The 26,676-nt window shown below is 45.9% G+C and overlaps 1 protein-coding gene across 1 annotated transcript; it reads right to left on the bottom strand.

The window, feature by feature from the left end:
- Window positions 1–985: 985 nt before the first annotated feature.
- On the bottom strand, window positions 986–26,650 carry HEMK1 (HemK methyltransferase family member 1). The gene is made up of 11 exons (XM_061357314.1): window positions 26,483–26,650; window positions 24,351–24,761; window positions 23,778–23,869; window positions 22,938–23,031; window positions 8,874–9,026; window positions 7,178–7,242; window positions 6,194–6,243; window positions 5,122–5,227; window positions 4,078–4,173; window positions 2,224–2,337; window positions 986–1,890 (listed from the first exon to the last, which is right to left on the bottom strand). Exons 2-11 carry the CDS (start codon window positions 24,597–24,599, stop codon window positions 1,854–1,856), a joined length of 1,056 nt encoding a protein of 351 aa, XP_061213298.1. The 5' UTR covers window positions 24,600–24,761; window positions 26,483–26,650; the 3' UTR covers window positions 986–1,853.
- Window positions 26,651–26,676: the final 26 nt, after the last annotated feature.

Here is a 26,676-nt window from a genome sequence, read left to right as displayed (position 1 = left end):
TTTTAACTGAACTTGTTTTAGTTCTCTCCTCCCCTACATTTCCCCCACTGTCTTTAACCAGGGCAGGTACTGCAGTTCAGAGAGGCTCGTAACTTTGAGTAAAGAGTGTGTGGGATGTGGGGAACTACTGGGACTGGGGTGCACAGAGTGGTGGGGACAATAAACACAGTGTGAGTGGTAGGATGGGTGAAAGGCCACTCCGTGAACAGGGTGGGCAAAGAATGCAGTCAAGAGCCCTGAGCACTAGTATATCAGACAGAGCTTGGGTCTCTGGAAAAGCAGGGCCAATGTTCAAGAGTTAAAGAGCAAATGAAGGAGTGCGGAGTGCAGGGAAGGGACCAGATCTGTCAGTGCTCATGTAAAGTCCTTTGAATCTGCTGCAGCCTCCTAAACAGATGCAGCTTGCTGGTACGTCTCCTACCCACTATTTTGGCTATGTACTGCAGTTCAGCCTGGACAGAGCACCTGATAGCACCTCCCTGGTGCACACAGACAGCAGAGGGCACTGTCTGGACACCTCCACCCCTACCCAGTGCTCACCTCCACTGGCCCAGCAACTGCTTCCATCCAGAGTGGTGAACCAGATCATTCCATTTACTTTCCTTCCTTCCCTGGCTAGCTGTGGTCAGTAAGGGAACTTGTAACACTGGCAACAGCAGCAACAAGCAGCAGCTGGAATTTAATGCTGCCATCATTTATAATGTGGACTGTCCATTTCAGGGACTTCTCTTACTGTTGTTTCAGGCAGCCCTACTCTTGAGTCATCCTTCCCAAAGAAACAGATCTCAGCTATTACCACTGGTGTCAAGAGACTGGGTCCTACTCCAAACTTGGCTTGTCAAATTCTGTCCAAGCCATTTCGCCTCCTGTTTTTCAACTTCTCCATCTGCAAAACTGGAGTAGTGATTCTGGACTTCCTTGTAAAGTCTGGCACTTAAAGGCCTTACACGGACATTAGGCATCTCTATTACTATCAGAAGCAATGTGCAGGTGCCAGATGTTTATTGAGGTCTGCCAGCACGTTTGAAAATGTAACTGCAATGCAATTCTTGTAAGGACACTGATCTGAAGCACTATCTTTATTACAGTGTTTAGATGGTTTCTGGCAGCATCCATCAAGTGTCAGGTGCTGTAGCTTCACGTGGTGTAACATGTGCACTGATCCTTCAATGGCATGTCACTCAGCAGGACTGCAAACAAAAGCTGCTTTGCTGTTGCAGATCTGCTCTGGAGCATAAGGATCCTGGAATAGAACTGAGTTTGAAATGTACAGGTTACTCAGGTCCTGTTACAACTGCAAATCCATGTACCAATACAAGGCAGTTTGGACCTATCATCCAATTCTGGTCACCTGCTACATAAACTTATTTCCAGGCAAAAAAGAAACCACGATAAAAAAGTGAAGTTCTTTTCAAGTGAAATGGGTGATCTGACATGTTGAGAAGTTGTGTTCTTATCTGGAGCTCTGAACTCTTCCACTGGATAGTGAGATTAATGAGTCACCTTAGAGAGCAAACTAAAAAGTTTCACGTAGTTCCCCGAGGAAGGTGAAACACTTCTACATGCTCTGTTGAACTTCTGGCATCTCTGGATGAATTCTGTATCACGTCTGACGCTGCATGGAGAAGTCAATGCATTATCAGAGAGTACCAAGTTGAAAGGGACCTCAAGGGTCATTTGCTTCAACCTTTCTTGGTAAAGCATAGCCTAGACTAGATGTCCCAGCCCCCTCTCCAGCTGAATCTTGAAACTGTCCAGTGTTGCATGAAGTGGAGTTTTGTTTTGCCATGCAGAGTTTCCACCAATCTCTTCAGCAAAAAGCACGCTGCAGGAAGTTATTTCTGGTACAGTTGTCAACTGCTTTGTTTTTGGATGTGCAGAAACCTAGGCCTGTGGAAAAAAGAATACCAGAGCTGTCTTAGTAGGGAGAACATGACCCTACCTCCATCCTGTAAAAGCAGCAGTGATAACAGCACCAGAGCTAGTCACCCCGTCAGAAATGCTTACCTGCATCAGAATTTCTGACTCAGAAACACCTGCCAGGTTACCTCAGGATATGAGAAAGTTGAGATACTTGAAGGGACCCCTGTTTTGTTCAAGATTGGCTTTAACTGTGGACTTTCTCTGGCTGAGTTCATTCAATACATCAGGGTATGGGGACATAATGTACAAAGGGGACAGTCCTATACCCGAAGCAAAAATCTGAAGGTAAAACAGACTTACTTGCCACAGAAGTCCTTGTGAATGGCACAGAGGACAAGTAGTAAATCGGGGTGTGCCTGTAGCCAGTCCTTCACCATATTTGGGTGTCTGGGATCGACTTCCAGAAATACACTCCTGAAAGGACAAATTTGGGAGTAGAAAATGGGGAGATGCACACACTTAGGTTGCTAAACTGGTAAAAATTAAGGTCTGTTTTTCTGGATGACTCCTACCAGTGCAAGAAAGGAGAGGGTCAGCAAACACACTGCAATCCACTAATCCTAAATCAGATCATAGCTATCCATGTAAGACGCAGACTGGGGGGAATTCTCATGGTGCTCCTGTGTGTGAGCAGTTAAACCCTTGTATGGAGATGTAAGGACCCCATGCAGAGATACCACCAGCTCTGTCTTTCTGAAGCCCCCAAAGATTTAAGGCCAAAACGAGGTTTTAAGATACAAATGCATCAACACTGAGCACCAGACTGGCAGCATGAAGTTTCATTATGTTATAAGCAGGGTGACATTATGTCCCAGTAGCAAGTCATGAAGTGTAAGTTAGTACATGCATTTTCCCACAGTAAATGTCTCCATAAATCAGTTACAAAAACAGCACCAGCATTCAGCCCTACACAAAGAAGTGTACAAAGGAGAATGCAGCAGGGAGAAGGGAACTAATCAGACAAGCTCAGTTAGTGCACCAGGACTAGCCCTGGACACTGCAGGGCTATTTCCATCTCTGCTCCAGCTGGACTTTATGACACTGGCGCATTTCTGAATCTCCACTCTCATGATGAGGCAGAACCACCCTAGCTTACAGGCACGTGGAGATGACGGAACTGGTTACAGCCTGTGACAGTGCAGCAAAATACAAGCTTAACAGGCAAAGAGAGGCCAGGCCCCAACCATACTCTCTCTTGAGAATTCCTAAGAAGTCCCAACCGAACACTCCCTATAAATTCACCAAACTAACTACAAGCTGGGTGTGGATCTCATTCCTGACCTTAAAAAACTTCCACTCTTCAACAGGGGCTCCATCTCATAAAACAAGTAAAAAGGGAAGGGGAAAAACCCCACCCCATGAGACCAATCTCAGTTGCTGGGAAGTTCTGAGGAGCATCTTCTGTTCTCATGGGCATGCAGAGCAGGAATTAATTCTTTTGCATGCATTATGCCTCTCAGTATTTCTGATCCTCTTCTCAAAACAGCAGATTCTCAATGACCTCTCTTATGCTGGTAAAATGTCAGGAATCTTTCAGCAGGGTATGTGAATGCCCTGGCACAACAGACTTTTCAGTATCAACATGGTGATCTTTAAGCACAAAATGGATCCCACATGAAAGAGAACAGGAACAATCAGTCTTGACTATTAGCCCTGGAGAAACTTAACATTTAAGAAACTCTGTCTGGCTGATCTTTCTCCTGGATATCCAGCATTGTATCCTGGCACAATTAACAAGTTTCCCCTAATTAAAGGGTGGGAGGGAAGCAGAGATCTACATCCATTCTCACAGAGTTCTATACTACTTCTATTTCAACCAGTTATTCAGCTTAGAAAGCTTATGTTGTTTTGCACCCCCTCTTTCCCTGCTGCTCTCTTTCATGTTCTTTTTATTGCTGCTTTGACCTTTAAAGATTCCCACTTCACTAATGACTATGAAACACCACCACTGGTCATGGAAGGCTCCCTTTATTAACCAAATTCAAGCTAATTTTGCTTATATATATGACATTTTTAAAATTGGTATTCTTAAATGGGGCAGGGAGGGACATTTCTGCAACCCTTTTTCCTGTTCCTTCCTGTATGAAAAGAGCACAGAAGTTGTAGAATTGAATGGACAAAAGACATGAAATTTCAACAGAGAACAGTGCTTACCCAGAATCCTTCAGAAGGGAAGGAGCCAAAGCCAAAATTGTTTTGATGACTCTCATTCCATCATCTCCCCCATCCAGTGCATCAAGGTCCTCATAGCTGGGTGTGGGAATAAGAAGACATTAAGAGCAATTCATGTGGCATGAGGCACACCCCTAAGGATGTGCTGCCCCAAACACAGGTGCACCAAACACACCTGAGCTCCAGCACTCCTACAGCAGGTGACAGCACTCACAGTTTTGATATAAAATACAGAGATTAAGAAGGCAGCTGCCACTAAGCTGAGAAACTTCATGTTGAGCACAAGCTGAAAACACCCCCTGAACTCGTCCTGAAAACTACAAGCCACCTGCAGGCAGGGTCACACAGTTCCAACCTGTGGATCTGTTCCCTCTGGGCAAGCTGGACAGGGAAAGAGTGGGTTGTACAGAAAGGGATCACTTGCTTGATTTCAACCATGCCAACAACCAGGCTGGGCTGCCCTCTAACCTAGCAGAGCAAATTAGGATGCAGAAAGCTCAGCTTTTAGAATCCGCTGCGGTGCACATCTTGTAGAGAGGCGGGTGCAGGCCTTTGTCCTGACATGCATGACGATCAATTCTGAGGAAGAACCAGCACACACAAAGCTGTTCCACACCCCAAAAGAGCTTATTCATGTTTGTGTGGGTTTGTTTGCTTAAGGCAATCATTGGGATGAGAATGGGTCACAGCATTTCCAGCCAACCTTTCTTCCATCACAAAATGCTGCTCAGACTGCTTGTACTTTCTTTCATAAACTCACACCAATTATTAGGAAAAGCAGGGAAAATGTCCTGAACCCGTTTGGGATCAGGAGCCTGCTAATTTCCAAGTGTGTGCTTTTTCCAGTTTTCTATGTATTTAAAATGCTTTGGTACTGTTACAGACCTGTAAGCAATATCAAAGTAACACTGCATTATTATGCTTATAGAAACACACCTACACTGTGTACATGTATACTACATTTGCATGTTTCATGGGCAATTGTGTGTAGTGTAAGAAAGCAGACAGAAAACTTAGTCTGATTACCGGAGGATTTCTGCATCCAAGGAAGCCATGTCTTCATGGAAAACATAGGGGGGGTTACTGACTATGAAGTCTACAGGGCCCCAGAGTAGCAGCTGCTTGGCAGAACCTAGAGAAGAAAATAATCACAACCAGCTCTCAATCACAGCAATCTCCCCTGTAAGCCCAGTGCCAAAATCCTGCCAGGTAACTGTCTCCAGACACATGCCCATGTGTGTTTGGCTCCGCTTTTCTCTAACAAAATGTTATCCTAGTTGTTTTGGGGACAGCCTGGCCTGCTCACCGTCCCACCTGGAATGCAAGAGTGATACAAAGCTAAGGCCAGACAAAGTTACCCCGTTTTCATACCACAGCCCTGCTTAGCAGAACACGTTACAAATCACAGGACCTTGATGCTCTGGAGCTTTGTGGCCATCTGGTTATTAAGCAACAACTGGACTTGACAGAGCCCACAGAGAGCTAAGAGGCAGCTTAGACTAGTTGTCAAGATGCTTTCCTCTCACCACAGCTGCATAAAGACCTCTAATAAGCAAAAGAGCCAGGCCCTCTCAGCAGTATCAACCACCCAATGGCTTGCTCTTCTTTGAGCAGACAAGGCTCAGCTCACTGTGCTCATGCTACTCTCTGGACTGACACATACCAGCCCTGAATCATGTATTACGTGAGTGGGGACCTGTCCTCAGGCAAGCCTCTTAGCTGGGCATTTAATCTAAGCTAAATATCTGTGCACCCTCTAACATCAACAGAGAGTCAAGCACATACATGTTTACCTAAAGCATCCATGTCAGCAAGGAATAAATTACACTCTGTTTATATTTGCCTCTCCCCAGTAACAGTAGAGAGCACCCAAACACAACCTTTGGACAACTAAAACCAGGAACCTGGTTAAAACCTGGAAATCTCTGAAGGGAAAAGCTTTACTGGCTCACTTCTTACTAATTGTTTCTTCATTAAATCCAACACCCTCCTGATGCCTGCATTCCAAAGGGGTCCCATGGCTGTCTCTCATGCCTCCTCCCCCATCAAAGTGAAAAGGGACAAAGACAAAGGGGATTATAACAGTGAAAAGAGTTACTGTATGAAACATCTTGGTGGAGGACATGGATCCTCTCCTGGAGTTGCAGCCTGTAAAATTCCAGATGCAAGAACAAAAGGAGAAATGATTAGGAGGAATGTTTGTGTGGGTTCATGAACAGCACATTCTAGGAACAGTTCATTAAACGTCACATCTCTTATCTGAGTCACGTATATCCTACCCCACCGACTGCAGCTGGATTCCTCTCAGACCACAAGGGAAGTTTAGGATGTGCTCTTTGCCCAAGGAACAAAATTAAAAGCAAAGAGCATGCTGTGCTATGTTAGTGACAGTCCAGAATAACCATAGTTAAGAACCACTTGAGGGAGCAGAGCCACTAGGAAGAACAAGGTCAACCTATAGTTATAGATCTGCCCTGACTCCAGCCACAAGATGGTTGATACAGCAGCTCTGAACATCCAGCCAGAGCACAGGCTCCAGCAGCACCATTCTCACTAAACCCAAGGTGATGGTGCAAGGCGGATGCTGAGGGACACCACACTAGCACATCAGAGTAAAAGTGCTATTTGAGTGTGCCAGTTTATATGTAGAGAAGCAATGCCACAAACAAGCACAGCAATAATGATGAAGGGAGCCAGAGAAAGAAAGGTTCAGACTATGCTCGTCCTTAACCTCCTAAGTGACATACATTCCTACTACCTGCCGCCTTGAGTTTCCCAAGTTCACAGAAAAGGATGAGTAGTTACCACAAAATGCTTTGAAAACCCATGGAAGACAGCCAGCCTGTAAGTACTATTGCTTTATTAGGCTGCTGCCTTTGCAAAGCACATGCACAAGTCAAAGAATAAAACAGTCAAGTAAACACAAGCTTTTTTCTTAATTCTTACACTTTAGGAGTTCAACCAACTAAACATTCTCTGGTTTCCAGTGGTGATAAACATGAACCACACGTCCCCATACTGAGGACTCTTGGTCTTTTTCAAACAATAGTTTACAAAATATGGGTAATATGTGGGTTTGTACCTATGTGCGTTCTCCCTGGTGAGATCCACAGCAGCCTCCTCTTTATCCATGGCTATCACCCGGCTCTGGCACAGGAAGGAAACAAACCACCATCAACAAGGCTCCTGAACAGACATGTTCAGCCAAAAGAGACATGCAGGATAAAAACTGACAACTGGCTGTTCATTCCTGGCTCCTAAAAGGAACAGCTCATGAAGAACGCATCTCAGTGCACTGAGGGGATCTCGAGTTGCTTCCAGTAAGGTGACAGAAGGCACTCTGCAACGCTTCCAGCAGCCTACCAAAACAGACAGGCTCCTGACCAAACCAAAGCTGACAACAATGGAGTCACACAGGCTCACCTAACATTCACAGCTCCTAGCAATGTGAGATTCAACACTGGCTAGTCTGGGTAGATACAGATTAAAGGAAGATCTCTAAGGCAGGCAGAATCCCTTCCAGCTTTAATATAACCACTTGGACAGAGGTTCTGGTATTTTCCATCTGTTACACAGACACCTTTTGTCTAGATAGTCCACTGAAATCCTTGCACCACAATCACTGCATGTATTGACTGTACACACCTGACTGTGTGTCAAGTATTGGAGAGTCCTCTAGTGTAATTTAAGATATAGTACTACCTGGTTAGAGATTGGTTTGACCTTCCATTCCACCTTGGGCTAAGTGCAAGCAAAGGTCTGACCTGGTTTTGCTTTGCTTAATGCTTTTTAAACACAGATGTTGGTAAGTATTTACATGGAGAAAGCATGCTTGAAGAAGCTACTTGTCATCTGGATACGATGGTGTGACTGGCCATGATTCCTGGAGGGATTAACTTCACAGTTTGAGACTAGCACCCACACACATGAAGCTGACCCTTACGGTGAGGACACAGCTGACTCCATAAGTGAAATGTTGCCATTGTTTTCTCAGTACCCTACTGCCAAATTCTGCCTCAAGCATTAAAGAGATCACACAGAGTGTAAGCTCCACTTAGCTGTCTGTGTGGCTACCACTAACTAATCAGTGAAGGCTCCTTATTTCTCTGGGCACAGCTGAGAAAGGACTGCTATCAGTAACAGGGACAGACTGACACAGCTCTTTAACTTAACAGGCAAGGGAAAAAGTGTGAAGTACAGCTCAGGAAACCAGAGTAATTACACTTTGAAGTCATGAAGCTCAACTATTAACCTTATCAGGTCACTGGGAGGAGGAACAAAGGCACCAGCCTCTAATTTTTACACACCAAATCTTTCACTTCTGCATGACTAGGGGCTGGCCACAGCAATTCTATTCATGAGAACAAACCAGCTGGTCTGCAATTCCGAGGAAAGGGGAATATTTTTCCCTTAACCACATGTGATGAGACCTTGGATTCACTTCTCTTTCTGCTTACCAACAGTATCTTAGTAAGCATGCTACATGCCACTATAATCAAGGCAAGAGGCTGGGGTGATTAATAGTGGGCTGTGCCAGCTGGAGAATGAGCACATGTGCTGCTTTCATTCTGACTGTGTCTCTGCTACTCCTGCAGACAGCTCCTAAACAGCACTCCTCTACCTAGCATGAACATATAAAACCTGACTGCCATAGACCTCAGCTGCCAAAGTCCCATCAAAACGAAGAGGTTTGTCTGTGAAGTCTCAATGAAGACTTGGAGTGGGCCTGTCCTGTAACACAGACATCTATCATACTGTGAGCACTGAAAAAAGCTTACCTGTGGCAGTTTGTGCAACAGACTCAGAGCAATTGCTCCAGAGCCACAGCCAATCTCCAGGATCACAGGACGAGGGGCAGGAACTGGGAAGCAGAGGCCTGAATTCTTCTCATACATCAGAGATTCTTCCTCCACAACTAGAGAGACGAGATCCTAACAGAACCAAACAAACAAAACCCTAAGGGAGCTGATAAGACTCGCACCTTTGTGGTCTGAGCACTGGAGTTGGAATTTCTTGACTCTGTAGCTCAGTGAAACATATTTTTGTTGCCAATTTTTTAAATGCAGATGGGAGCAATGGAACTGACACGCCAGAAGTCACTTAAGCTCCATCTCCCCTACAGGGTGCTTTGATTAGTAACCAAATCCTCAGGATACAATTTCCCACAGATCCACTGAAATCTTCTAGCACTGTTGGGAAAAACAACAACCAAACAGCTGGAGTACATTATCTTCTGCAACACCATTTTACTGACTCCAAAATCCCAGAATTTATAAGCTTCAAAATGTAAGATTTCTACACTGTCTCAGTAATCTGGAGGCAAAGGTACAGCTCCTAACAGCATCCAAAACAATAATCCAACCTACAGATGAAAAGCAAAGGCAATTAATTACTAAATGATCCAAATGAGCAGCTCTCTGCATGGATTTCAGATTGTGGACTCCTAGCACACTTTGTTGGTATGAAGTCGCATGGGAAAGATTTTCATCCATGCTCCTGCATCCACAACATCTCTGCCACCACTGCCTCCTCTCTCCTATTAATCTCCTCTTTTTAAACCCCTTCAAATGTCATATAAATTCCAACACAGCAGAAGTATCACAGATACAGAGTTCTATTGTTTGAAAATGAATGACTAGCTGTAAGAGAAAGCACACGTGTGCCTCCCTCTGTCTGCAACATGAACTTCCCTTACTATTCACTGGAGCAATCTAGTGGACAGAAACCTTATGAACACCATGACTGCATCAGCAGCTTCAGTAGGTGCTCACAACTCCCCACAATCCTTATGCTTTCATAGCACACCAACACAGAAAGAAGGCCTCCTACAGTGGCTGGGTTTTTGCTGGAGAGGTCTGCTCTTGGCTCTCCCCTGTAAATCCAGAAATTTATAAGGAACAAGTGGCTTAATTTTGCCAACAAATGAAAGACAGTACCAGGAAAATTATCGAGCTTCCATTTTTTTATAAGAAATCTTGCATGTTCTTGGCATTAGCAGGAATATTTAAAGGCAACATGTCCTGGCGGGCAGGTCAGCTTCTCTTCAGTAAAGCCAGAGACTTTCAGGAGCCAGAACTGGGCAGGCTTGTACATCAGGGCAAGCCCTTCCTTAGATGTATCACCCTAACTGGGGTGCAGTGCAACAGATGCCTTGTGCAAATCTGTAGTTTTTGTGAAGTTATTTGTTTCTATTGGTGATCCTTCATGCCAGCTCAATTTGCATTTCTAGTAAGGAGGGAGGGAGGATGCAAACAGGTATGAAAATGAAGCATTACAATAGATGAGCCTCAATGAAACATCCCTGGCAGCAGAGCACCTGAGACATGAGCTTTTTTGTCAGTATTTTCTGAGATTTTCCACAAGATGTGAACTGCTTTTAAACATATCAAAGTGCTGTGCCCCTGCATGCAAACACATACCCTGTGCTTAGAGAACAGAAGTGAAGTCTGTACTACTTCACAGCCTGGGATGGCATATTTCAACATTGTCTGGGCCTTGCAAAGCCAGGCAACTTCCATTTTAACAGAACCCCTGCCTGTTGATTCCTCCTGCTGAAAGAGCCTGTAAGCATAGATGTAAATGAAAGATTTGGTTTATTTGAAAGTGTAAACATCCTGTAATTGTTCTAGTGACATTATTAATTCTTCTTCTGATCAGCTCTCCTGAGCCTTTGACATTTTCAACTGGGCTGTGTTAGGCCTTGCTGCTTCTCCAGCAGGCTGGCCCTGCCAACAATAGCCTTTCTGGAGCAACTGGCTCCCCAGCTTTAGGCTCCCTTTCACAACCACAGCCTTTTGGGTCCTTCAGGACTTCTTCAGCAGGAAGCACCTTCAAGTGTTTTCATTGTTTTCTCTTAAATCTTCTCCAGATGTTGAGCTGGGAAGAGCCACAGATGCCCATGCCTTTGCTCACCACATACTCAGTGTCAACAGACTTCATGCTTTCTCCAGATTGTACTCTCTGCCTTCCACAGCTTTTGGTGCTCTCTCCTCAGCAATGAGCTCTCTGTACTCATACCCAAAAGCCCAAGAGAAGGAACCCAGAGGCTGGAGGGTGCTATTCCAAGAGAGCTCTCTCAGAGGTGTGTCTTCACTGCAAAGTTCAGTGAGTGATAGCTAAGGCAGCCTCAGGCAGGTAAGGAGCCACACTGCGATGCCCATCCCTGGTCACCATGTTGGTACTGGCACTGTGTTTTGCTAGAAGCCTCCAAATCATGTATTCCTTGTTGCTGCTCTGGGATTCCTTTCCTAGACAACTACAGAGGAAAACGTTCTCACAGGCTCCCAAGAGGACTGTGGGAAACCATTAGAGGACTTGACTACCAGTGCTCAGATACCAACAGGGAAAAACAAACACCTTATCTACCCACTTCAGTGCAAAAATGGCTTTTGCCTTTCAGCAAGCAGCTCCAGACGAAGCAGTATGAGAACACTTCTGCCCTGCAGCAGACAGCCAGAGATTGCAGCTGGTTTGGGGAAGCAGGTGCTGATGATTCCAAGGCCACGAAAGAAAAGCCACTCAAAAAAGGCTCCTGAATCACTTTTCTAAACCCCAGCCATTTCTGGTCATTTATAAACATCTCTAGGAAACCTCTACAGGAACTCATCAGAGCCATCTGTCTCCAGGGCTGATCACACAGTAGCACAAGTTGCTGATTACAAATGTCCAAATGTAACTTCCCTGCAGCACAACTACTGTCACCATTGATTAACTTCCTTAAGGTTTACCATGAATAACTTCAAGCTTGGAGTTTTTAATGGAACTTCTATTTCATACATTCCACAGTGAAAGTATTTTTTAGAATGTTCCTACTGAAATCTGACTGATTTCCATTTTTACCACACATATATTAAAAAAGGGATGCTGGTATTACTTAAGCTTTGCATCCTACTTCCTGACTCCATTGCCTTATTGCCTGGGCTATTTCATGTACTTCTAACTGGGCAAAGGCTAGTTCTCTCATAATACACTTGCTTATCATAAGAGCTCTAAATTAAAAGCAGTTAATGTGACAACCTAAAGAAACTGCAGCCTTTTTCAGGTATCAGTATCTCACTACAACCAGAATGTTCAAGAATTTTGAAAATAAATTCAGTTATTAAATAAATGTGGTTGGCAAGCACACCACAAGGTTTACTCTACCTGGCAAATTAGGAAAATAAATTACTAGTAGAGATTATTCGATGTTGGATTAAATTTGCAGTTATGTATTAAAAGCAAGAAGCAAAACCGCACCCAAATGCACTGGAATAAGATGTTTTGTGATACCACAGCCCTTGACTTACAGCTTTCACACAAAACCCCAATTTCCTCAACATCTGCACAAGAATCAGGATGATCCAGAGTAGATGCAGGCAGCTCACTGCCATTGCACTAGGTTTCCTTTTCAGAAGTCATGAATGATTAAGTTATCCAAAACTGATTCAGAACAGTATTCTGCAGATTCTTCTCAGTATTCTTCATCTTTTAGCAAGCAATCCAGTCACAATTTCCAAGATGTCACCACTTGAAACTGATAAACTGCAGCATTTAGCAGAACACAGCAGAAGCACTTCCAAAGCTCATCTTGGGAGAGGAAGTATTTCTGGCCATGCATTACAGTGTTCATACAAAGACTAAAAAACACCCTGCAGACAGACATTCCCTACCTCTGTGCAAGAATCTGACTCGAGCTCCAGCTGGGGAGGAGCAATAGAGGCAGATGGTGCTCAAAAGTGATGCCAGTCCCAGACACAAAGAAACTGGGACAACAGCAGACGGCTGAAGGCTGTGGTCTTTGTGTAGGATACCGCACATCTTCTCAGACGGAGCAGATCCAGAGCACACACACTGCTAACATAATGCCATCATTGCTAAAAGCCAGCTTAACCATCAATTTGATCACCAGCTCTAAAGGTTGAGAGATGAAATTATAAAATTTCCATTGGGAAATAGAAGCACACATTTTAGCAATCAAAGGTAATTAACCTTTGGAATGTGTTAGGGAAATTCTCCACAATGTGACATTCTAAACTGAAATGGCAGGTTATCCGAAAGGGCTTACTGTCACTCACACCCTTTACAGGATTCAATACATGCTTCACTATAGGAAAAGGCCACTTTGGATAAAACAATGACTTGAAAATCACTGTGTCTTTAGAGTCTTTAAAGCCAGGAAAACGAGTTACCTCAGGTGCCTTGTCCCTGCAACAGGCTGAGCACTTCAGTACCTTTTAATACTTTTACCCTCACAACTCCCATTTTCCAGAGGGGCAACAGTAAAACAGTGACTATCCAAAACTCCTGAGGAACTACAGCAGAGCAGAGCACTGAACACAGTGCTCCAGAAGCCTCATCCACACCTTTCCAATGACACCACTTTAGACTACAGGAATGGGTCCCACAAACTCCACTTAGGAACTGGCGGATCTACAGTTGTGTGAGAGCAACTGACCTCCTGCTGAAAAGCAGAAGTCACAAAGATCAGAACCAGATTCCCAGATCATCCAAACAGAGAGTTCTTGGCTGTGCTTCAATTGTCTTCTTGGTTTTATTGGGTACATAAAAATCTGTAAATATGAAAAAGAAAAATTCAAAGCACTTTACTAAGGAGCAAGTAAAATCATAAATTAGAAAGCATCTTAGAAATGTGACCCAGTTCCATATGTGCCCACGGCATGTTAACCACTGGATAGGAGGAATGCTCATCTCTGTTATATTCAAATTCACATTAGTGCTTACAGTATGTGTCATTATTGTCAGCAACAGACAGCCTACACTGGAAATCCTGATAACCAGTGCTACAGGTACTGGCAGACCTACTTCTATCCTGGAACCTGGCATGCACATATGTGCGTATAAGTGTGGTATTTCTGTTGGAATGGGGAAATGGAACATTTTGTAGATCTTTTCTCTCCCAGTTTCTGCAAGAAGCAACTCACCCCAGCAAAGACAGCTTTGGAAAGAGTGGAGGGACTGAATGGCAGACAGAACCAGAGAGGAACTAAAATCCTCTCTTTGCACATTTCACCAAACAGATGGGTGCACAGAGATGTTCAAGCAGCAGTGAGGAAGAGCTAGAATTCACAAGGAAGGTGAGCTCAGTAGCTACTGATGTTTATGGGAGCAGATGTTGCCTACAGGTAACACTGCTCCCCAGCCATCCACAGCTTGCAAGATACCCATTGCCCTTCCAGGGCACTCCAGCAATGCCAGCCTGCTCCAGGACCTTTTTGCCACCTGTTTCAGGCAGACAGCAGTCAGAGCCATAGGCTGGGCTGGAGAACTGGCCCAGCTCAGAGCTCTGCCGAGTTATTAGTGTGATTGAATCCCAATCTCTCTGCTTGTTGCAAACTCCCCTTGCACAGTGACAATCAATGAACCTCCCCTTCTCTCCCATTTTAAGGATTTTGTGTAAAAGAATACTCAAGAGGATGTCAAGCACACCAGCCACCTCTGAAACCTGTGCATTCATGAGGCAGGTAAGCTAAGTGCAAAGTATCAGGAATGGTTTTTGCATTGCACTGGGCTGGAGGTGATGCAGGCATCAAGCGATGGGTTTTCAGGGACCTACCTTCTGTTGCTTAGCACAAAACACAGTGGGGAGAAGGTATTTAGATCCTTGTCAGAAGTGAATTTAGTAACCTACTGGGAAAAATGCAGGACATCTTTGGGAGGGAGAAGGATATCCAGACCTGACCAGCAAAAGAAGAGCTAACAAAGACTAGAAGAGACCTATTACCTGTGGTTCCACATACAGGGGAAACAAAGAGTTGCCCCCCCATGCTACTTAATTTCAAGCACTCAGAGGTTCTCAAGCTTTTGTCTTTTAGCCAAGCTGCTCACAGCCTGCTCTCACCTTGTGATTCCAGGAAGTCTTGCTTCATTGCCAGATTCGTCCTAAGTTCATGCTGTCATTTATTTGGTTTCCCCCCTCCCATCTTCTCTGTTGAGCGAAACACAGAGCTTTGCAAACACCTCCAGCTTCCCATGAGCCTCTGCCTCACCCTTCCACCCACAACTGCTGGTCCCCAACCTCCCCCCCAGCACACACTCGTGTTCTGACAGGTTCTTGGTATTACCCCCCTCCCTGCGGCCAGGTCTGTAGTTCACTGTATTTCTTGGAACCACAGCTGCACAAAGAAAGCATGAGGACAGTGTCTGCCAGCACCCAAACCACAAGCTCCACAGCTGCATGGCTCCAACCAGCAGAGAGAACAAGGTCAGGCAGCTTTCAGCACCAAAACGGTTGGGAGGAAACAGCAGAGATTCTTGGGGCTACAGAGCTGTGCAGAAGTCCAGAGTGGAGGCAATTACATGCCACAGTCCAGTAACAGTGAATGAGCCATCTGACGTTTCTGTGGTTAAAAGGACAAGGCTAGGGAAAACAAGAGGAGGGGAGGAATGGGAAAGGCAAGGGTGGAGGTCACAATTCATACCGCACTCCCTAGAAGCACCCTTTCTTTGTTCCCTACATGCTCGGGGGAGAGCAGGGAAGACAAGGTTCCAGGGGTACAAGCCAGGTGGCAAGAGGCTCTACTTCTCAGGTTAGCAAACAGAACAAGGAAAGCAAAAGACACATGAAAACCAGGGTAACCTCTCTGCTCTCGCACCCTTCCTGGGAATGTTTTACTTATCTGTGTGCTTTCCAGAAACTTCTGTTCTCAGAATCCAGGACTTTCCATAGAGCCTGATCTGATATTAACTGAATCACCCCTCCCCTCCTGTTTGTCCACTTGGCTGCCAATCAGCACATGACAAACGCTGGGAAGCCAGGCTGGAAGCGTAACTTCATGGCAATGGCCCTAGAAGATCACCGCCACGTACCTTCCAAAACCAAGCCACAGGCAAGCCCAGTACTTAGTGGGCAGGCAGGCTATGGCAGTTTTGTTCTGGGCTCTTCTGCTTGGCATCACAGTAGAAAAGAGTGCTGCACAAAGCCCATGAAACTCCCCCTATACACACAAAGCAAATCACCAAAGTAACTCCAGGAAGAGCCACTAACCCTGAAAGAAAAGGTGGCTTTAGGCAGAAGCAATGGCAGACAAACAGGTAAAGGCAAGCCTAGTACTGAGCAAGGAGTTTGGCTTCTGTCACACAACAGGAGCAGCTCCTGATGTGTCAGGGCACGTGCCAAGCTCTGTGTCATCTGTTGGGAGAGAAGCTGTGACAGCACCCAGAAATGACTGTACCAAAAGGTAGCAACCTTTACAACCCATACATAGCATCATAGAATGGTTTGGGTTGAACGCTACTGCCCAAGAGAAATTACCACAGTTGTCACATCTAAACCATGCCCAAGAGGGGCAAGAAGAGTGGAACAAAGGCAGTGTAAAAGGCTGTACTTCAGGTCTCCAGCACAAACCTCTCTCTAGGCAATTTCTCCAGAAGCAAGGCACTTTGTTTCTCTGCAGATACTGGTACTGGTCACTGCCAGATACAGTGTCTGGACAGATGCACTGCTCCAGCTCACTAATCCCTAGCTCCCAAATTCCATTACTTATGTGGATGTCTGAAAGAAGCCGGAGTAGGAAATGTATTTTTACCCCCCTGTTCATGTGGGAATCTGCTTGGGGCCCATCCTTCCCATTACAGCCATTCTATAGCTTGTTCTTCCCCAGTTCCTAGTCCTAAATCCTGCTCTCAGTGCTGATGAGTTAAGCTACTCAGCTGAAACTCACAGAAATACAGACACTCGTTCAATCAGAAAAGGGAGATTAAAAAGCTAAAGGCTTCCCAGAGCTCTTTAAGGGCCAAAAAAAAAAAAATAAAATGGATTAACACCACAGAGATCTGTGAAATCACATTAGGAAAGTCTATATAAGTTAACCTGGAGAACAGGTTTGTGCATGGCTTAAATCAGCGGTTGCTTTCCCTGCTTTCAGCACGGATTTTTGCTTTAAATTTATGGTTTTGAATCTGCCGTGGAAATCACCAACTTTGAAGTAATCCTCTGCACTAGCACAGCCTTTTTTTCCTCACATAGGCAGCCAGGAGAAAGTACTGCCATGGTTCGTCTTGGTTAGTTAGCCAGGAATAACCCTGTTACTTCCTTCATTTCCTTTTGAACAAGTAGAAATCTGTCCTGGGGAAACATCCTGTCCTCATTTGAAAGTGGCCAGCAGCAGAATCCTGCTAAGCTCCTGCAGTAATTAATAACCCTTTCTGTTACAGATGTGCACCTTTTCTTCTGGCCTGCATTTACAGCGCTTGTTCTACACTTGTCTATGAAACCAAAGAGACTTCTGTTATCAATTTTCTGCAATTAACCCCTAAGATTGTCTTCGATGAGCTAAACAGTCTTTCACAAGAAGACAGACTGTTCCAGCTGTTAACCCACCTCCTGCTTCTTCTCCAAACCTAGTTTTCCATTTCTTTCTCAACCAGCCAGTGGCAACTTAACTGGACATAATATTTTTGTGGCTATTCCACTACTGCAGTATACAGATTGTTTAATCCTGCTACTTGTACTTGGCAACCGCCTGTTAACACACACCAGGATCACATTAGCCTGCTGAGCAGCCCATTGAAAACAGTTGCTTGTGGTCAGCCAATATCCGTTAAACCCCAAATCTTCCTCTGAGCACTTCTGGCACTGAGCAGAGCTGCTTTTCTGGCTTCTGAGAAGCCCCTCAGCCACAAGGCACAGGCTGCATTATTTGTCTCTGCATATAGAATCCTATTAAACACTTATGCCTAGCTCAAAGGGCAATTCCAACTGCTCTGCAGCAACAAGAGGCTCCCTTTGTCATTCCCATTCCCTGGCCTCTGAGCCCCAGCCCACATTCAGAAAATATTTCCCCCCAACATCCTGATACAGTATTGCCTCTCACACAGGCAAAACCTGATTCATGCGAGGCCACAACAGCAACGCTCCAACTTCAGCGCGTTTGGTCGCAGCTACATTTTGCAAGTAGCAGTTCATTTCTGACCTATTAAATAATGCCCTATTGCATTTGTATTCAATGTACTTTATAGGAGTTTATATAGATTTTGAGAAAGGACCTTATGCTTCATACAAGATAGGGCACCACTACCCTTTTCATTTTGCAAAGCCAGTGGCTCAGAAAGAAGCAGCTCCTCCTGAGGACACAACTGGTCAGAGGCAAAATCATGAAAGAGAGGCCCATCTCCTGTCTCTGGATCAATGGCTGTACTCACTGGACACTGTGACCTTCTGCCCCTTCCAGAAAGTAACCATCTGTGGCCGTGAAATTAGGGAAATGAAAGCCCATTCTGCATCAAACCCTTCCTTTCAGCACCAATTAAAACAGGAAGTATGTATACTTTTTTGACATAAAGCACTGGAAAAAGGCCCCCACCTTGCACTCTGTAGATTTGAATATACATGTCAGGAAGCCAAAAGCCTCCCTTCTCTGAGTGCTTGACCTCCCTGAAAGGTTAACGATTATGTTTAGCTAGAAGTAAGGTTAAACTTCATGAAAGCTTTCTCTGAGCAAATCTTTGACTAAAGTGCTTTCCTAGAACACCCCAGCACAATGACTGCCCTTCAGCTGACAGATGCAAGTGCACAGCAATGGTTTATTGAGCATTCTTATCATGAGAAAGAAACAATCTATCTTGGGAAAGAAGATAAAAGCTTGAAAATCATAAGTGGAAAAAGAATTAATTAGACAGCAACAGGACTATAAGTTACAAATGCTATAGAGAACATCAACAGTTTATGCGTTATGCAGTAGGGGCTTTCCTCTTCAGTGAGCAGGCAGCACCAGAAACAAAGAAAATACTCTTCCCACTTACAACACGAAATTAGAAAGCTTCACTGTCAGATGGTGTTGTGGAGGCATCATCAGACACAGATGACATAAAAGAGGATTAAACAAATGAATGGAGGACAGATGCATTAGTAATTATGAAGCACAACAGACCTAAATCCAGCTTTGGCTAAAACCAAGCCCTTAACTACTGACTGTCAAAATATGGCGGGGGGGGGGCAGGGGGGGGTCCTTCCATGCCTATTTTTTCCCTTGCTCCACCCGCTACAAGCCCCAGTCACACCCAGCACATTGAACTAGACTGAATTAGATCCCTGACACACCAAGTCTTATGCTCTCGCAGAAGTTTGCAGCCATGATCTGTTCTGCATGACTGCTAAAACTGTTCAGAGTGACACAGGCTTGCAATTTCTTTTCCTTAAGATGTCTCCCAGGCTATACATTCACCCTCACAGTGTCCCCCCCTCCCAGGACATCACACTGTTCACATGGCACATTGTCCCCCCTCCCAGGACAGCACATTGTTCACATGGCACAGCCACCACGACAAAGCCAAGACAGAAAAATTACATAGGTGTTGAGATGACAACAGCTCAAGGAGTTGTAACCAGGGGACTCTGTGACAATCCTCCCAAGCAGAACTGGAGCTTTCCTCCCAGCAGCTTCCCTCCAGCAAAACCAAAACCTCAATCTCCAAGAACCTGACTCTACCCACACAGTAACAGCAAGGGATTAAAAAAATTGACCATTTGTTTCCAATAAAATAAAATAAGCCTTCATTTGCTTTAAAACACAGCATCTGAGCGAGGAGGGGATCAGGAACACCAGAAATCCTACCATATTTAACAGGAAATAGAGCGAGCAAGAACTTCGGGAGCCTAAGCCTGTAGTGCCCTCTAGGGGTAACAGACTGGTGATACCTCAAACTACTTCCTCCAGAGGAGTCCTGGACCAACCCAAACCTTTCCTTAATGAAGTCATTATGAGGCTTCATTTAGCCTCTATTTGCCTCGACAAAAAAGGAATGATGTATCCACGGCTGGCTGAGTTTTCCTCTTTGTCCTATTTTTCCCTCTGATCCACAAGGCTGATGCCTGAGGTTTAGGAAACCCTGCCTTGGGAAAAGGACTTTCTTCCCCATTAATACACTGACTGAGCAATGCTGAGACAGGGATTCCTTGCCATTACAATAAAAATCACACAACAAAGATAATTCATGAGGCTGATCACACTCCTAAACACCTCTCCACTGCACAAGCCTGGCTCTGCTGGGCACATGAGGAAAGCAGGCATGACACTGAGTTCCACAAGCCCTCACAAACCCACAGAGCACTTGCAGCAGTGAGTCCAAAGCTTCGCTCCCAGCAGGCTGGGTAACTGGGGGAAGGTGAGACTGAGGGCTGCTTACCAAAACTCTGCCTCAGCACAGCATGGCTGTGCTCACAGGAGTATCTACCAGCCTTGCACCCCAAGAAGTTATGAGTGAATGCAATCAGATTTGTCATCCCACTCAGAGCTTGAACAGGAGTTGATAGTTTCCTCATTTTGGCTGCCTGTTCCTCCCCACCTGGATTCCCACAGAGCAGAAGATGGAAGCCACATGTGCTGAAATGATTTTCCCAGAGGAAGCAAATGGGAAAGGCCTCAGTTACCAGAGAGAACTTAATAGACTCTAAAGGGGCAGATTTCACACAGAGCAAAATTAAGCAGACAACTGAGCTGCTCTTTGCATGTGTGTCTCTGTCCCCAGGACTGAAACAATGATGGTGGTTTATGTCATACTGTGTTTAACTTCATGCCATTACCAACGCGTCTGGGAGCAAGTCATAAACCTTCTGTTGTAAACAGAATAAAATGTGCAGCGTAAAACCAGCTCCTCTTCTTTTCAGACTCAGAATCAACAAGCAGCAGCATTTGCAGAAGCTACATGAAAGCAGGAAACAAATTTTGCAGCTGCTTGTGTATCTGCACTAACAAGTCAATTTAGGGAGTCACATTTACTCAGCCAAGGACAAGCCAAGCCATGTGGCTTGTGTGTGCAGTCACAGATAAGCAACTTGAACCTGGGCTATCAATGTTGATAATGAACTGTTTCCTAAAGAGCAAGGATTATTTACAGACATTATTTGGGGAAAGTTCCAGCACTATTGGTTTTAAGAATGCTGCAGACAAATCCTAAATAAGAAGAGAGCAACAGATGCTACTAACTTCAGTATTTCTAATAGGAGCTACTTCCACTGCAGTTTTAAAGTCCAGTGAAGCCTGGAAAAATTACTTGGATGGAACAAAACACAGGCAACCCCAACCCAAACACACCACACACAGCTTCTAGGCAGAGATGATCAACCATTCCTTGCTAGCAGAATGAAAGGATCTTGACACTAATTCACTCTGTGCTACAGGTTACACACAGTACACGGTCCCTGGAAGCAGCACATGACTAAAACAATGTCCTGCCAGGTGCTGCTGAACAGCTGGATGCTGTTCCTGTGCTCTTCCTGTCCAAGCAACCACCCCAGCATCACATCACAAGAAAACTTTCAGTTACCAACCAACAGAGCTCCATTCCTGGGCCATCCTCATAAACTCCCAGCCTTCAATAATAAATGTGCTAAAATGTGCCCTCATAGTAAGTACCATGACACATCAAACCAAGTTTTCCCAGAGAGACGAGGTTTAGCTTAAACTCCTTTATGCTACATTTTTGCACCAGGTTATGTTACGTTGTTTCAAACACAGCATGTTACACTGCACTGCATTTCAGCATGGGCCAGTGAAGATGCTTTTACCAAAATCATGCTTATGGGCACAGTTAACAACATTCTCAAGCATTAGCCACCCCAGCTTCCACTCCACATGCCTTTGTTTGAAGCCCAGCACTGCATGGAGAGAATGAGAGCACAGCACCAGAGGAAGCCTTGCCAACAGATATTCTGACTTGCAGAGCACACAAGTTCTCCCTCGTTTCAATGCTCGTGTTGTATCCATGAATTAATGGGGAGTTAGAGGCTGGAAATACTCTCTTGAATCCCCCCAAGCAGAAATACTGTTGGCAGTAACAAAGCTAACCATGGCCGGGCTCCAACTGGCAAAACTATTCCTTAGGGCCTTATCTCCAAACTTAATCAACATGGAGTGATCACAGCCAGACACAACAGAGAGTTCACACCTTCTCTGGACACCAGCGTAACCACTATGACCTAGGGCCCTGCCAGCTCTCAGTGAGGTGCTGCTGACACCCCAGACTGAACCAAGGCTCTGCTTCTGAATATTCTTGTACAGGCTGAGATGAGAGCATGTCTAAGTGTTGATTCCCACTAAATTGTCCAGAACTCTCTAATGGATTTTAGTAGCACCCTCTTCTTCAGAGGGCATAACGGAAGCACACGCTGTCTTTGCCTTTTGACTTTTGTGTAATAAGAGGTGTTAGATGAAGGACTCTGCAGACTCCATCCTCTCCAGTGAGCCACAGCTTTCTCCACACATTCCCAATCCTATCTCATCCCCAGAAAAAGCAAATGCAGTCTTCCCATCTCAAAGCCCACTCAGTCCTTGACATCTCTTCTGACACTGTCAGTAGGGGACATTCTGTCTGAATGAGTGGAGCCATCAGACAGGTGATAGCTGCCATGTCCTACCAGCTTGCACTGTTTTAGTCTCCACATGGACAAACAAGTCCTCTGGAGTCCGTTACCATTTTCCAGTAGCAGCTTTTCACTACTGCAGGATTTTGTTAACAACCTTTGGACACTTTGAGATTCTTACCCTTGTACCAAAGTACTAGGCCACTGAGGATATAGCAGCACAGGTTTTGAACTTCCAGGAGTCATTATCATAGCAGAAAGAAGGCAAGAAAGCCAAGTCATGCAAAGAAAGCCATCAATGGAGAAGGCTCTCCGTGCAACTAAGTGACATATTAGCTTGCAGTATCTCTTGTTCTGAGCCAGGAGGCATAGTCCATCAGTTCCAGACCACAAGCTAAGAATTCCCCTCTATTCTAAAAGAAGTGATCTGACCTCATCACTACAACCTCATGATATACAGGATGCCTTCACAGCAATGCTGTGATTGTACTGTATGTCATTCAGAGATTCCAGCCCACCCCCACCATGTTCCCCATGTTCATACCTCTGTTTCAGGCCGAGGAATAAATACTGGGGGTCTCATCTTCAGAGTCAGGTCCCCAAAGTCCCACTCACCAAGTACATACTGCACGGGCATTCTGTGGCAAGCAAAAGCAAGTGTGAACACTTCCGGACTACATCTTGTTAAGCAAGAAAATCTCCCAATACCATGCTTACCTCATTACTAACACGTCACCCTTCTGAGAGTGAGCACCTAGACACCCCTAAGGCTCTCAAGTTTTTAACTGCTGTCAGGCACCATACCTCAGTTCTCCATATAGAACAGCAGATATTTTTTGCAATCTTAATAGCACTTAAGACACAGCAATCTGCAAGCCTGATTCCAGGTAGCTCTTTCACAGCAAACTCATTTAATTTTTGTATTAAGAGAAGCTTTCCTTCACAGAGCAAGAAAATGGAGCCCAAAGCTACAGCAACCTCTGAACACCAAGGAAATCCCTCTTCAAAGCCTAGAAAGGAAAGCACAGCAACCACACAGACCAGTATAGGACTGGCAGCTGAAGACAGGAGGGGCCAGGGCTCAATTCTGTAAGCGCAGAAGGGCTTAATGAAAATGCACCCAACTCAGAGTCAGTATTGCCAGTTCCCTGCTCCTCTGCAACATCCCTTAAACCCTCTTTGCTTCCAGACAGGACAGACAGGTAATTTGCTACCTGACAACAGCAAATGCCCATCACTTGAGTCACCCTGAGATAAACACAGCACTGTTACTTGACATGTCAGCTGCTAATGGTCTTCTGTCTTCTCCCTGCTGCCATGCTTCTGGTTTATTAAGGCTGAAGGAAAACCCTCCAAAGGAATGACTGTAAGAGGATGCTCTTACCTTTCTAGTCGCTTGTTGCTCAGCTGCTGGATTTGCTCCTGCTGTGCTGCTGTAAGCGGAGTGCGAAGGCTTTTGGAACTCAAGCTCTGAAACTGAAGACAAGGTCACATTAAAACCTGCCCACTTGTGCCACTAGGGCATCCTCTGCACCACCCCAAAAGCATCCTTGAGGGAGACCCAGTATCCTGACAAACACATATGCCAGGGGCTGTTAGAAACAACAAATGATTAGGCAAACCTATCTGCATGTTTTAAACCAAACCTGTACTACTGTTCTTAAGCTAGTTTTGTGCCTCAGAAGAGTAAGTAAAATTAAGGAACATTCCACCAAGCAAGTCAGGGTACAGTGTGGGTGTGTATGCCATGGGTTACATTCCATCTCTGCAAAAGAGGGTATTCAAGAGAACCCAAGTGTTCTACTGGCATAAATAAACTATGCCTCACCCTCTGTGCACCCTAAGGAAGGAAAAGTTGTTCTACTTCCTGTAAGAGATAAAAAGAAAGGCAAGGGATTCAACCAAAACAATGAAGTGAGAGGCACACAGAGACCATATACTTTTCCTATTACTTAACTGTTTTTGCTCCTAGGACAAATGACACGATATATTCACTGGATTCTCGTGCTTCAGGGATCCCATTTGCCTCAAACACCTTCTGCCAGTAGTTGACCACATCGGCGGCAGTCACGACTCCAGGCCTTGTGCTGCAGCTCAGCCTCAGAGAGGACCACTTCGGACTGAGGATTTGACTCCACCTCCCTGGCATGCACCGAGGTAAGAGGCATGACAACCTCCTAAGCGGTGTGTGCATGAGGCATCTCATTGTTCCAAAATCGGGTCCTGCTACCAGCTGATCCAGTCAGTGCTGAGGCTCACAGGACACTTAGGGCTACCACAAGCCACTGTGGCTAAGCACCAGCTGAGCAGAGTCAGTGGATCTCTTCACAGCAGCACAAAAATGGCATTGGTTTGCAGCACTTCTGGTCTAGGAAATGAGACAAGAGAACAGCTTGAATCCCTTGGGCTAGCAAATCTCTTCTTCCCCTCTGACAAAATGCAGACTGCTTGCTGTAATCCCAGCCCACAGGTAAAAAACCATTATACCCTAAGAAGAACAAAGGATTACCCCAACAGAAGACTCAGGTAACAGCTAACCAGCTCTGCTGCTGCAATCCAGTTCTCTGCAGAGCTGCCCATCTCCACAGGCCAGAGCTACAGGGAGGCCAGTATGTGCAACGCCACGGCTGAGCTGCTAAGGGCAGAGAAGAAAGAAAAACTTACAAGGTACAACTAGAGGGAAGGGAAACACCTGAATGATACAAAGGCCAGTAAAGGCAAACCCTGCCAGAAAGAAGTCAGTCTCTTAAAGAATAGAACACACAGAGCCAGACAGAAGGAAAACAAAAAGATGACTGCAGGAGACAAAGGAGATGAAGCTTTACAGAACAGCTGCTGCATATCACACTTGGAACTGTGTGAGACCAACAAAACTGCTTTCCTGCTGCGATCCATCAGAAATGAGGGCCTCCCTCCCTTCTGACTCACAGTCCCTGGGGCCACTGTGGGTTTCCCTGAGCATCCATTCCCATATCTCTATTGATGGCTGCTTTTTGTCACCCTCTCAGAAAAGCCACAATCGCCCTTCCTCCAAAAAACCACCACACAAACAGCTAAACAGCCAGGGTGCTGCCCTGTAGGACTCATGCTGCAGAGAGATCTGGGAGGCTGGGTCAGCTCCCACCTGGGCAGATGCTGGCACTCATCCCCTGCAGCAGCCCTGGACCACGCTGCACGGAGCACCTGCATAGGCAGCAGTGTGGGGCCTACCCTGCTCTTGCTGCACAGCAAAACTGGGGGAGAAGTCAGGCCCTCCTTTGCAAAATCAAACCAGAGCCCAGAGAGACAGAAGAGGGCATACTCTGCAGCAAAGGTCTCAAGCCTGGCTTATCTGCTATGTCCTGACAAGGGGTGGGTGCTTAAAGAGCCTGAGGATTACCTCCTTACCAACTTCATTACCCTCCAGCAGAGGTAAGCAGCCCCTATGAAAACTTGTCCTTATGCATAAGGAGTCTGACAGCTAGGCTTTACCTAAGCAGATCCACATTCCAAAGCCCTGTTCTGGGGATACTACCAAAAGAGGAACACTGAAGGAATAAAACATTAACCATTAGCGTTAGGGAGGCAGCTAAATGTTTAATTTCCCATGGCTGGAACAATGCAGACCAGGTACTGATGTGAGGTTCCTTGCATGCTGCTTCTCACTGCGAATACCTGTTTGCACACAGGCAGGGAACAGGTGTGTCCCCACAGTTGTGTGGTTTGGTCCAACACAAACGGTGGTGGCTACTGAAAGGCTCGGCCCTGCCCCACACTCCTTGTCCCGCTCACAGGCTCAGGCAGGAACTGGGGCCTGCACAGTACAAGCTGGTACCTCTGTGCCACGGGGTCAGGACTCAGCTGGGCCGGCCCCTAGGCCCGTACCAGGGTGGGGGTACGAGGCCCCACCTGCCAGCCAGGGAGCTGCCCATCCACACCCCATTCTGGTGACCGAGCGGCTCTCGGGCGGTAAATGAGCCCCAGAGAACACTGCCGGTACCGGAACGCAGCTTTCCTTCCAGCTGGCCCGGCCCTCCCTACACGCGCAATACCCTGACCGAGGCCACGCACCGCGCCTGGCACCGCGGCCATGGAGCGGGGTCCCTTTACCTGGGAGGCGGCAGGCCCGGGGCCTCTCACAGGCGAGCGCGTCCGCACAGAGACGCCTCACACCTCACGGCTACCGCCACCGCCGGGGCTGGAGCCGCCACCGGCTGCCCCTAGAAGCGGGGCCCTGCGCAGCCGCCTCTCGCCCCGCACCCCACAGCGGGGCTCACGGGCAGGCTGAGGGCAGCCCCGCACAA

Source organism: Neopsephotus bourkii, unplaced genomic scaffold, assembly GCF_033783945.1.
Source record: "Neopsephotus bourkii isolate Nb327-2 ecotype Australia unplaced genomic scaffold, CSIRO-AGI_Nbou_v1 NB_887, whole genome shotgun sequence".
In the NCBI taxonomy this organism is placed as follows: Eukaryota; Metazoa; Chordata; class Aves; order Psittaciformes; family Psittacidae; genus Neopsephotus; species Neopsephotus bourkii.
The sequence above is the reverse complement of the archived record's forward strand: the minus strand, read 5'-3'. Positions and strand labels throughout refer to the sequence as shown.

What these genes read in the sequence shown, in the direction of transcription:
- HEMK1 (XM_061357314.1), bottom strand. Translation starts at nt 24,599, where the DNA reads ATGAGATGCCTCATGCACACACCGCTTAGGAGGTTGTCATGCCTCTTA. An exon ending in ACCAGGGAGAACGCACATAG is followed by an intron (nt 6,244 to 7,177) that starts GTACAAACCCAC and finishes GGAATTTTACAG; the next exon opens with GCTGCAACTCCAGGAGAGGA. An exon ending in CACAAGGACTTCTGTGGCAA is followed by an intron (nt 1,891 to 2,223) that starts GTAAGTCTGTTT and finishes TTTTTTCCACAG; the next exon opens with GCCTAGGTTTCTGCACATCC.